Source organism: Chanodichthys erythropterus, chromosome 2, assembly GCF_024489055.1.
Source record: "Chanodichthys erythropterus isolate Z2021 chromosome 2, ASM2448905v1, whole genome shotgun sequence".
Lineage (NCBI taxonomy): Eukaryota > Metazoa > Chordata > Actinopteri > Cypriniformes > Xenocyprididae > Chanodichthys > Chanodichthys erythropterus.
In genome coordinates this window covers 3,492,128-3,505,000 of record NC_090222.1, presented here as the reverse complement: position 1 = coordinate 3,505,000, position 12,873 = coordinate 3,492,128, and the positions used below count along the sequence as shown (strand labels likewise).

At 36.0% G+C, this 12,873-nt stretch overlaps 1 protein-coding gene across 4 annotated transcripts in view; it reads left to right on the top strand.

The window, feature by feature from the left end:
- The window catches only part of lars2 (leucyl-tRNA synthetase 2, mitochondrial), a 125,546-nt gene that overhangs the window by 14,893 nt on the left and 97,780 nt on the right, over positions 1 to 12,873 (top strand). For all 4 annotated transcript variants that reach the window (XR_010896360.1, XM_067399857.1, XM_067399833.1 and 1 more), the window contains exon 3: positions 2,235 to 2,363. Coding sequence is in view for 3 of the 4 variants with exons in the window: in XM_067399857.1 (XP_067255958.1) it covers positions 2,235 to 2,363 (129 nt within the window). In the remaining variant the exon portion in view is untranslated. The remainder of the gene's footprint in view (positions 1 to 2,234; positions 2,364 to 12,873) is intronic.

Below are 12,873 nucleotides of genomic sequence, written 5' to 3'. Positions count from 1 at the left end.
TTCACACACGTAAGAGCTTCGTTCATCTTCAGAACACAAATTAAGATATTTTTGTTGAAATCCAAGAGTTTTTTTGTCTCCCATAGAAAGCAACGAAATTACCACATTCAATGTCCAGAGAAGTAGTAAAAACACGTTTAAAATAGTCAGTGTGACTGCCGCGCTTCAGTCTCAATGTTATGAAGCGATGAGAATACTTTTTGTGCACAAAAACAACAACAAAAAAATAATGACTTTAAAAAAAAATCTTGGATTTCATCAAAAATATCTTGTCGTTCCACACTCGTAAGACCTTCGCTCATCTTTAGAACACAAATTAAGGTATTTTTGATGAAATCTGATGGCTCAGTGAGGCCTCTATTAACACCAAGATAATTAACACTTTCAGATGTCCAGAAAGCTACTAAAGACATATTTAAAACAGATAATGTGACTACAGTGGTTCAACCTTAATGTTATGAAGCGACGAGAATACTTTTTGTGTGCCAAAAAACAAATTAACAACTTTATTCAACAATATCTGGTGATGGGCGATTTCAAAACATTGCTTCATGAATCTTCAAAGCTTTACGAATCTTTTATTTTGAATCAGTGGTTCGGAGCTCGTATCAAACTGCCAAAGTCACGCCCACCAGTGGTGAACCATTGAAATTTCGAAACACTTAAGACGTAACGAAGCCTTATACGCGCTCCGAACCACTGATTCGAAACAAAAGATTCGTAAAGCTCCGACGCTTCATGAAGCAGTATTTTGAAATCGCCCATCACTAGATATTGTTGGTAGCTTTCTGGGCATTGAAAGTTTTAATTGTCTTGCTGGCAATGCAGGCCTCACTGAGCCATCGGATTTTATCAAAAATATCCTAATTTGTGTTCTGAAGATGAAGGTCTTACGGATGTGGAACGACAGAATTATAATTTTTGGCTGAACTAACCCTTTAAACACCGTTTTTGAAGAGTGCGCGTGTGTGTACATGCTCTGGTACGTAAGAACGAGCCTAAACCCTGGAAATAAAGCAAAATAACTGAGGAAAATGAGAATTAGTCCTCAGATGCTATGTTCGTAATTTATAGCGCAAACTCAAACTCAAACGTATCAATTTAAAGAAGTTATTACTCCACCACCTGCGTGACATCATTCACCAACGTGGCTATACTACAGTATATGGTTTCGGTCATGACGAGCTAGTTGATTTGTTCAACAATACATCGTACTATGGTAGAGAAGCAGCGAGTTACGCGGTTGTACGGGAAATGGAATGGCATGTTGGAATTGCCAAGTTTGCAGCTTTCCAGTGGAGTTGGGTTACTTGTATACTGGGTTACTTTTAAAGCTTTTAACGTATTGCATAAATTGTATTTGAATGAAATGTTTGTACTGAAATATTTTACATTCTACCGATGATAAAAATGTGCTAGATGATGAGTTTGTGAGGATATAATGCATAACAGGGACTGTAAAACATGTAATTTAGGTTTGGGAGTGGCATATGTTGAGTTTGGATAGGCTCAATGGGCTATTTTCGATTGGCCTTTAGGCTGGTTTTGTTACACAGACCAGGGCATAATAGGTCCCCTTTAAGGCAGGAATGATTTGTGTACTTCTCTTTTGCTTTTTTTTCAGTTGTTGGTGTCCAAGATGATCCCAGATGAATCTTGGGTTAATGACAATCTGTATAGCTTTTAACATTTAGTAGAACATTGTATGAACATTAGTTAAGCTTTTCACTAAATTAATTTTTAGACTTCTCCTTTTCTCTAAAATAAGCAAATATCTCTGTTACAGTGAATGGGGCCAATTTGTAAACATGCAAATACTCACTGATTGAAAAGTATAGATACAAGATGTAAAGAGTATGTGTGTTAACATGATTTTATTGTGAAAAATGACTTACAAACCTTTTCTGTGTAAAGTTATATCCAATTTTACCTCATTGCCATGACAACACAGTGCCTAAAACAACTGTAAAATGACAAGAAGTTTATAGCTCAAATAATGCACTAGTTCTATCTGAAGAATTAATGTAAATGCACAAGATTCACATTTCTGTTTACATCCTCCAAAAAATGGCTCGGTTAACTTTTTGGCAGTAGTTTTTTAACATCAAAAGAGTGTTTGCAAGCTGTTAGTAAATCTGGTCCTAAATCTTTAAAACCTTTTTTAAAATTCTTTAAAAAAAATCATCACTTAAAAGGACACGGCACAGAATAACTCTTCTGTTTTTCATGCTTAGAGCTCCCGGAAGAAGTTCTACGTCCTCTCCATGTTCCCGTACCCATCGGGTCGGCTGCATATGGGCCACGTGAGGGTTTACACCATTAGCGACACCATCAGCCACTTCCAGCGGATGAGAGGCCATCAGGTAATTTTACTCTTAAAAACAGCAATACGAGAATTAACTCGGCTCTGTCACCACCACACACATAGATTGATGATTTGTCCATTTTTATGTTCGCCCACCTACACACGGACATACCAAAACACATTCCCATGAATGCAAAAGCTGCAGTCAAGGTCTGCTGGAATGATGTGTTTTAATTATGAGGTGTCTGAATAATGGAAACGGTGTGAATATGTTCTTAATTAAAGCTGCTCCTCAAACTTTGTCATGTTCAGAATGTGCTCGCAGCTTTTGACAACAGCACTTTCTGAAGCCTGCAGCTCACGGCACTGATGTCATCATCTGTGAGACTGTTTCTGAAAAATGCCGTCAGTTTATAACAAGGAGTGGCAGGTCATCACGGACATCGTTATCCTCATGCTAAACTGATGGAGGATGTTTTTAGGGGTGGGTGTTGTGACCCGAGTTGACATCACTGCATGATTAATTGTATGTCATGGTAACCGTACATAAAATAATACATTAAAGAGTCATGTTGCTGGAAATTCGACAAATGATTTATGATATAAATATATATAGCTCACACCTGGTACAGCATTGCACTTCTGTACACGAGTCATGATGAACAAGCTCAAAGACTTGTAGAAGCAAGTTAAAATGGAATGGTTGCTTCAGCAGTTGTGTTTTTGTTTTGAATTAGATTGAAGAAAGATTTTCAAGCGTGATACAGCATTAACCTTTTAGATTTTTTAGAACTTAACTCAGAGTTAGAATTTAGACTCAAAGCAGTCAAATTAGAGTTCCGACTCTAAATTCTGATTGGACGAGTGATGTACAGATGCTGTAAAATGGCAAAATGTCAAAGTCCCTTTAAAGGATAGTTCACCCAAAAATGAAAATCCTGTCATTTTCTCACCTTCAAGTTGTTCCAAACCTGTATGAATTTCTTTCATCTCCTGGACACAAAATAAGATATTTTGAAGAATGTCAGTAACCAAACAGATGAAAACCATCATCTTCCATAGTATGGGAAAAAAATACTATGGGGCCCATCAGCTGTCTGGCTACCCATTTTTGGGTGAATTATCTCTTTAATGCAACCGTCGGTCATCTTGGTAACTAATTAGTAGTAACACCTTGGTATACATAATATAAAGCAGCTCTGCCCTGTGATAGCCATGCAAATATATCTAATGCAATGTAAACAGTATAATAGGATTTCTACTGGTTTGTACTGCGTTGATTTCTTAGCGACATGCTAAAGTGGAACTCTGTTGTGACTAGGGTTGGGTATCGTTTGAATTTGAACTATTCCGATTCCTTGTTTCGATTCCGGTTCCTAACGATTCTCAATTCCGATTCTTTTAAGAGACAGGGTCAAAAAAAGTTTAGGATATTTTAAATGAGCTAGCGCACCCTCCTATGCACAAAACAATCTTGCCGCAAATGTTGAATTTTGCCAAGATTTCGTTCTGTTTAGAAAAGTGAAGCCACACTTTGGACCGCCGACGCACAGTGTTCAACGGTGTGAATCGAAACTAGGAATCGAAATTTCAACTTTTGAACGATTCGGGGAAAATCGCAAAGCTAGTCCTGGTTCCAAACAATACTCGATACTCAATACCCAAGCCTAGTTGTAACTAGTTGTGAGTTGAACCTCGTGAAGAACGTTATTTTCTTGAGTCTCTGTTTATGTGAAGTGTTTCAAATCACTTTCTAATGGTTTTGGATGCAATTTGGAACTTTATAACTTGGGGTGTGTGAAAAAAAAGAAGATATACCATAATTTTTTTGGTACATTGGTTGGTTTATGACCGCCGTGGACAGATGACTTCTGTTCAGTGGTTACTTCAAAGCTGAAACAGAAAGTACGTTTTCCACTAATGTAGTATTTGTCCCTTTAAACTGATTTCAGGAATTTTTACATTTTGTTTTACCATTCTTTTCTAAACTTACTAGAATAATGCATCATATTTTGTCAAATTGTTCTAATTAATGAATAAATTCAATTAGAATAAGATGACACTATTACCCATCAAATGAAATCAGTATCACCAGAATCCATCTATGCACTGCAGAAGTGGAACAGAAGCTGCATCTGAAGTGGCATTTAGATGTATTTACACAGACTGTTTAATGCAGCTCAGAGGTGGATTCAATGCATTTACAAATACACAAACTTAAACCGCTAGTAGGTGGCAGCATGTCACTGTCTTAAAGGGTTAGTTCACCCAAAAATTTTCATGAATTACTCACCCTCATGGCATTCCACACCCGTAAGACCTTGGTTCATCTTCAGAACACAAATTAAGATATTTTTGAGAAAATCTGATGGCTCAGTGAGGCCTGCATATCCAGCAAGATAATTTACACTTTCAATGCCCAGAAAAGAACTAAAGTTGTATTTAAAACAGTTCATGTGGTTCAACCTTAATGCTATGAAGTGACGAGAATACTTTTTGTGCAACAAAAAAAAAAGAAAAACCTTTTTTCAACAATATCTATTGATGGACGATTTCACAACACTGCTTCATGAAGCTTCGAAGCTTTACGAATCTTTTGGTTCTAATCAGTGTTTCGGAGCGCGTATCAAACATCAAAGTCACGTGAACCATTGAAATTTTGAAATGTTTCGAAACACTTATGATGTAACAAAGCCTCGTTTACTGAAATCACATGACTTTGGCAGTTTGATACGCGCTCCAAACCACTGATTCAAAACAAAAGATTGACCACTGTAGTCACATGAACGATTTTAAATATGTCTGTAGTACCTTTCTGGGCATTGGAAGTGTAAATTGTCTTGCTGGCAATGGAGGCCTCACTGGGCCATCGGATTCTATCAAAAATTTGTGTTCTCAAGATGAATGAAGGTCTTACGGGTGTGGAACGACATGAGGGTGAGTAATTAATGACTGAAATGTCATTTTTGGGTAACTAACCCTTTAATGTGTTGAGTCATTGAATCATTCATTAAACCTTTTCAAGTTTAAAAAAGTTACTGTGAGCTCCATAGAGCACCAAAATGTCACAATGTTTTTTGGAGCACAGACTAAAGTTTGGTCTTAAATTTTAAGATTTTTAAGTAAAAAAAAAAAAAAGTTTAAAAAGTAAAACAAAAAAATTATAGAGGTTGAAGTTTATAGAAATGATTTATGAACAGTATTTTATTTAAATTATATATTTAATAAAATATATCAAACTCAAAAACTGCTAGAAAATCAAAGCCATAAATCTAAACAAGTTGTGTTCCAAATTTGACATTGATATCTCAAAAAATGAGCTTCGAGTAAGATTTTGTTTGGGCGCAGTACCAAATTTTTCCCATTAAATGCTAGCAAAACTCCACTGGTACACACAGAACTTGGATTTGTGATTTGCAGTATAGTACAGGGTATGGTTAAATGGCCCTGGGATTGAAAATTGCAGTTTTAATGGGTTTCAGTGGGACATTTTTGACCTTAAGGTCCTGAGTGTAACTATTTTGTGTAAAATAGATTTATTAAAGAGATGTGGGTGAAATGGTAAAATTCCAATAAAAATACACACTTGTGCCAAAATTTATACAGTTGGCTTTAACACAGGCACATTTGTTCAAAAAAGCAGATTCATTCAACAACAAAACACTATGTGTTGCTTGGGGACGCAGTTTATTTAGTAAATTTATTTGGAACAAAGTAAAAGGAGACAATATTGTGTCTGAAATGTAACTCACATTGTTAACTTGCTGTTTACTGTTTCCCAGCCTCTCAGTCTTAGTGCCTTTGAGTCTCTCTCTCCGTTTCCTCCTCCCTTTAATTCATCCTCTCATCCATCCCTGTCCTCTCCGTGACAAATCTCTCTCCTCAAAGGACAGGCAGCATCTGGTGTGTGTTGTAAGCACAGCACTAAGTGTGTGATGATTTAATGGAGCTTGACGAAGCGCTGCTGTTGATTGAATTGGAATTGACAGTGTTCAGTTTCGACTGCTTCACCGAAACAGAACAATAAACTGATTGAGTGAGCGACTAACAGTCAATCTCAGCATGTTATCATTGACTTGAACTGTGATTTACCCCATGTTTGTTCTCATATATGTGACCAGTTCTGGCAAAATGAGTCGCAATGAGCAAATTTTAAAAAATGATATTATTTTCACAGTCTCTATTAAAAGAACTTCAAAATGATGTATGATTTGTTGGAGTCAGAGAACAAATGACTGAGCTACACCTGGTTGAAGTCGATAGAGTCAGTAAAGTCAATTTTTGAGTTTTCTGAAGGTTCCAAAACAAAATCACCTAGCAACCATACCTTAAAATCCCTCTTAATAACACACAAATATCTAAAGGAAAATATATATATTCAATTTCAATATTTTACTTCAATATTTTGAAGTATTGTAATTCTGTTTATAATGTATGTGTATATGGAGATTGCGCGGTGTCTGAGGCGTCTTTGTACGCGCACTTCAGATCTGTCAGCAGGGCCGGATTGGGACTCATTTTCAGCCCTGGAGTTTCATGCCTTAGACCGGCCCAATTGTTTTTTTCAAAAATACCCATGATAGTACAAATGATAGTACAAAAAAATGCTAAAATTTGATATACAATTATTTTTATAGTTATAATAATGATTTTATAATGTGAACCATTGATTAATTCTCTAGCCATCTAGTGGCTGTAGTTAAAAATTCATGTTATTTTAATAAAGTGTTTGCTTTCCAGTAGATGGCAGTAATCGTCCACTAAACCCAGGCACATTTTTCATGTCGATCACTATGAATGAAATTTAGAAATGTAGATCTTTATTAAAGTAAATTTAACATAAAATTTTGCTATTTTATATAAATGTATATACTTAAATTATTACAAATTGGGGCAAATAAATAAAACAAAATACCATAAATCCTACAAAACTTTACAGTAAAATATTAAAGTAGGCTATTACGTTTGTTTAAAAAAAAAGTTACATGTTACAAAATCACATTTTACTCTCTGGTTAAGCTAGTTGGACAGAAAAATGAATATTGTTGGCAAATGTGTAATAGCATAGCAAGCAACATAACATAAGTGATGGGCCATATTTTATTATTTGCCTACTATTATTACGATATGAGTATAAGCTGCATACATGCCTTTATCTTTTGCATGTTTCCCCTCTTCCTTTTTATTTATTTACGTAACTTAAATCGGCCTCTGGTGGCTTAGACCTTTTGCGTTACCAAAATTTAGCGTCGATTTAGAACTTGTCCCCTTTCTCGTATACTTTTGAGTGAGTTGTCTTCTCCAAGCGCACACTCCGAGTCCCTCCCGACCAGGTTAATTTACTCACAGAGTGACATGAAATCATTGACGTTTTGTGCAAATGAGCGGTAAAAACCCGATCGCACATTTGTTTGTTTTTTTCTTGCGCGGGTGCCCCGTGCCGCCCTGGGCCGTCCAGGCCTAAATCCGTCACTGAATGGCTTTTAGGAAAAAGTTAGGCTACTCAGCTTAGTACATTTCTAGAGCATCCATATTTCAACCCAGTGCCATGACAACACCGACCGTCGCAGCCAAATAAACAGACCGGCCCACCGGGAATTCTCCTGGTGCTCCCGATTAGCCAATCCGGGCCTGTCTGTTAGTCAGCGCAAGTAAAATCGATTTGTTTCCATCAGCATGAGTTTGAAAATCACATTTTCATTGGTTTAGACTCATGCCATCAAAAATCTGCTATGAATATTCACAAAGTTGGAATGTTGCGCTTTAAAACAATACCAAACTTGGACTAATGAGGAAGTTTCTGAGGGAAGCGCGAGTGGTGAAGCGAGCAGAGAAAGAAAAGTTACTTCTCTCAGAAAACATACAAATAAAGATACTTTTAGATGTTTATTTGAAGCATTTGGATGGCTAGATGAGGACTTAATGATCTAATATTTGTGTGAACCTCAAATTCGACCAAAAGATTTTTTGACTTGTTTTGTCTGTAGCTCGTAATTAGCCTGTCCGCATTGCGACTCATTTTGCCAGCACGGGTCACATATTTAGAGAACAAGTAAAAGAAAAAGCCTTTCTGCCTCACCGCCTAGTCAGTTGATGACTTAACCAAGCAGATCTTTAGTGCTCAGGTCTCAACAAAACTGGAGAAAAAAAACACAGTACCTGTCAAAAGTTTGGACTTTTTTTTTTTAAAATAAAATAACTGTTTTCTATGTGAATATATATTAAAATGTAATTTATTTTTGTGATCAAAACTGTATTTTCAGCATCATTACTCGAGTCTTCAGTGTCACATGATCCTTCAGAAATCATTCTAATATGATGAATTGATATATTGATTATGATTTCTGATTATTATCAATGTTGAAAACAGTTGTGCTGTATATAATTCAGAAATTGTTTCTAGTTCCCAAGCAGATTATGCATATCTACTTCAAGTTTTTGTTGTTCTTTTAACATTGCATTGATGGCAAACCACCAAATGAGAGTTTCCTCCAAATCTGATGTTTAGCCAAGGCTTATTGTGTGAAGTTTAGATACTTTTTTGGTCAATATGTATTGATCAGTGAAAGATGCATTCACTCTTAGTATTAAGAGGCCCTCACAATTTTCTTTTCATTGACTTCAATTCAAGTGCATGCATTAGAAAGGAAATACAAGCTCTTGCAAAGAAGTGTCGCATTTAAGTTCAAGTTTAGTGAATCCTGACTAGTGAATTTGTATCATGTAAAGACATGTGACCAATAGAGGATTGACAAGTAACAGTATGACCATTTACTTAGATGAAAAGTACACAAACATTATAGCTGCATTTTTGAAGAATTGCAGTAAATTGGAGTAGATTGTACATTTTACATTTTGGTTTTGTTATTTGTCATGAGTCTCTGTTTTTCAAACATGTGCTGCAGAGTGTGTCATCATATCACGAGCATTGCAAAATGTTTTCCGTGCTCAAAGCGTGAATGGAGCACAAGGTCTAATGTGGCCGCAGCTTCTGTCAGAGCAGCTGATGGTCACTTATCTTGCAGATGATGATACTTGATTTAGGTTTTTTGCATTATCTGTTAACGCTGTGATCTTTTAGCAGATGTTTCGCAGTCATCAAACCTCTCAGCTGTCTGTGAGAGGAGCGTTAGAGCACAAAACTATAGACAAGAGTGCATTTTCTTAGCCGTGATTGACACTTGTGTTTGACGGCTCTGTCAATGCGTTGTTTTCTCCAAAGATAAAAAGATAAAAAAAGTATTTACAGTGCTTACTCATGCACACACGCACACACACATACACACACACTTTGAAAAAAAAGTAGACCTGTTGAAACATGGAGAGATGTCTGGCTGTGGTTCAGAATGAATTTTAAATGTTGGATTCATGTTTGTTAGATGGGTGATAGAGCAGCACGATTCTGGATTAATTGAGAATCATGATTTTTTTGTTTGTTTGTTTTAAAGAGAGATCACGACTTTCCCATGATTCTGAAAAGACAACTAAACATAATAACATTTAATATACTAGAGGTATTTAACAAAATGTTAATTGTTGCAGTCTATTTAAAAATGTTTAATTAATTTGAATGAATTATTTTTTTTTTTAAATTGGTGTGAGTGAATGATTCAATCACTGCATCCGAAATCGAATACTTCCCTACTATATAGTATGTCTGAATACATAGTATTCAAAAAACAGTTGGCGAAAACTCTTTACTAGTACTTACTAGTATCAACAAGCAGTCCAGTCATTCCTCCTTGAAATAAGCAGTTTATTTTCTTTCTTTGTCTTCACGCTGCACACACCCACACATTTAAAACATTGCTGTTGAAAACTGGTTTGCTTAAAAACATAGTACATACACAGGTCATTGACAAATAAGGTTTTTAAAAGTGTAAAAAAAATAATGGAGATATTAATTTTGTAATTTTATTAACATCAATCAGATTTATTAACACATATTTTGTCATTTTTTACTAAAAAGTCATGGTTTTACGGAAAAGTTACGGTTTTACGGAATGACACTTTTGGTTAAACCAAATGATGATATTTTCAATCAGTGCCAACAGGCTGATATCTAGCTAGCTAGCTAAAGGACAACATTTTATATTTAGTACAAGTTTTAAAATATTACAACATTTTCCATGTTTTATAGCGGTTGTACCGAATGACCTGATGTTTCGGGACATGCGCATGATCAAGTGAAAATTTGTCAAATAGTTAAGAGAGAGTTAGTTACAATCATCACGATCATGTAGTCCTTTGCAGGGGTTTGAATGATGTCACATCCTGTCACATGATATTGACCGCATGGCTTGATCTAAAATGGTCTCTTTATATCGGTTACTCCGAATGACATCACTGAAATTCATTTTTCCAGCCATTCTTTCTCATAACAAAGCAACAGCTTTTACACATAATTGTAATACAATTTTGCACTATGTTGTTATAAAATCATGCCAGAATAAAAAATATATACATTTATTACATTTTAAGATATTTTAATCACAAATGAAATAACTGTATTGGCCTTTGGATGGTTAAACCGAATGACCTTTTGACACTTCAAAATCTTTAAAATAGCTTTATATGTAGATATAATATAAAATATGATTAAAACCTTTTGGATTCAATAAAAGAGATCTAGTTGTTCTAACTTACAAACCTGATTCCAAAAAAGTTGTGACACTGTACAAATTGTGAATAAAAACAGAATGCAATGATGTGGAAGTTTCAAATTTCAATATTTTATTCAGAATACAACATAGATGACATATCAAATGTTTAAACTGAGAAAATGTATCATTTTAAGAGAAAAATAACCACTGTGTGGCATCCCCTCTTCTTTTTATAACAGTCTGCAAATGTCTGGGGAGTGAGGAGACAAGTTGCTCAAGTTTAGGAGTAGGAATGTTGTCCCATTCTTGTCTAATACAGGCTTTTAGTTGCTCAACTGTCTTTGGTCTTCTTTGTCGCATCTTCCTCTTTATGATGCACCAAATGTTTTCTATGGGTGAAAGATCTGGACTGCAGGCTGGCCGTTTCAGTACCCGGATCCTTCTTCTACGCAGCCATGATGTTGTAATTAATGCAGTATGTGGTCTGGTATTGTCATGTTGGAAAATGCAAGATCTTCCCTGAAAGAGACGACGTCTAGATGGGAGCATATGTTGTTCTAGAACTTGGATATACCTTTCAGCATTGATGGTGCCTTTCCAGATGTGTAAGCTGCCCATGCCACACGCACTCATGCAACCCCATACCATCAGAGATGCAGGCTTCTGAACTGAATGCTGATAACAACTTGGGTTGTCCTTGTCCTCTTTAGTCCGGATGACATGGCGTCCCAGTTTTCCAAAAATAATTTTGATTCGTCTGACCACAGAACAGTTTTCCACTTTGCCACAGTCCATTTTAAATGAGCCTTGGCCCAGAGAAAACGCCTGCGCTTCTGGATCATGTTTAGATATGGCTTCTTTTTTGACCTATAGAGTTTTAGCCGGCAGCGGCGAATGACACGGTGGATTGTGTTCACCGACAATGTTTTCTAGAAGTATTCCTGGGTCCATGTTGTGATTTCTGTTACAGTAGCATTCCTGTATGTGATGCAGTGCTGTCTAAGGGCCCGAAGATCACGGGCATCCAGTAGGGTTTTCCGGCCTTGACCCTTACGCACAGAGATTGTTCCAGATTCTCTGAATCTTTGGATGATATTATGCACTGTAGATGATGATAACTTCAAACTCTTTGCAATTTTTCTCAGAGAAACTCCTTTCTGATATTGCTCCACTATTTTTCGCTGCAGCATTGGAGGAATTGCTGATCCTCTGCCCATCTTGACTTCTGAGAGACACTGCCACTCTGAGAGGCTCTTTTTATACCCAATCATGTTGCCAATTGACCTAATAAGTTGCAAATTGGTCCTCCAGCTGTTCCTTATATGTACATTTAACTTTTCCGGCCTCTTATTGCTACCTGTCCCGACTTTTTTGGAATGTGTCGCTCTCATGAAATCCAAAATGAGCCAATATTTGGCATGACATTTAAAATGTCTCACTTTGAACATTTGATATGTTATCTATATTCTATTGTGAATAAAATATAAGTTTATGAGATTTGTAAATGATTGCATTCCTTTTTTATTTACAATTTGTACAGTGTCCCAACTTTTTTGGAATCGGTTTGTACATACTTTGTTTTTTTATTTTTATTGAGGCCTTTGGACAAAAAAATTACCTGTCATGTCATTGACCCACACATAGTAAACTCTGCTCTGATCAATGTTTAATAAAAGCCTAAATTCAATCTGTTCATCATATAAAGTGATCGAGTCTCTTCAGAAAATTTGGGCTAAACCACTCAATTCATATAGATTAGTTTTCCGATCTCTTTATGAACTTTTTGAAGCATCAAAGTTTCAGTTGTGAAGGCAGTTTATGGAAGGAAATCTGACATCATTCTGTCATCAAAAATATCTTATTTTGTGTTCTGAAGATGAACAAAAGTCTTATGGGTTTGGAACGACAGGAGGGTGAGTAAATGATGATATAATTTTCATTTTGGGGTGAACTAACCATTTAATA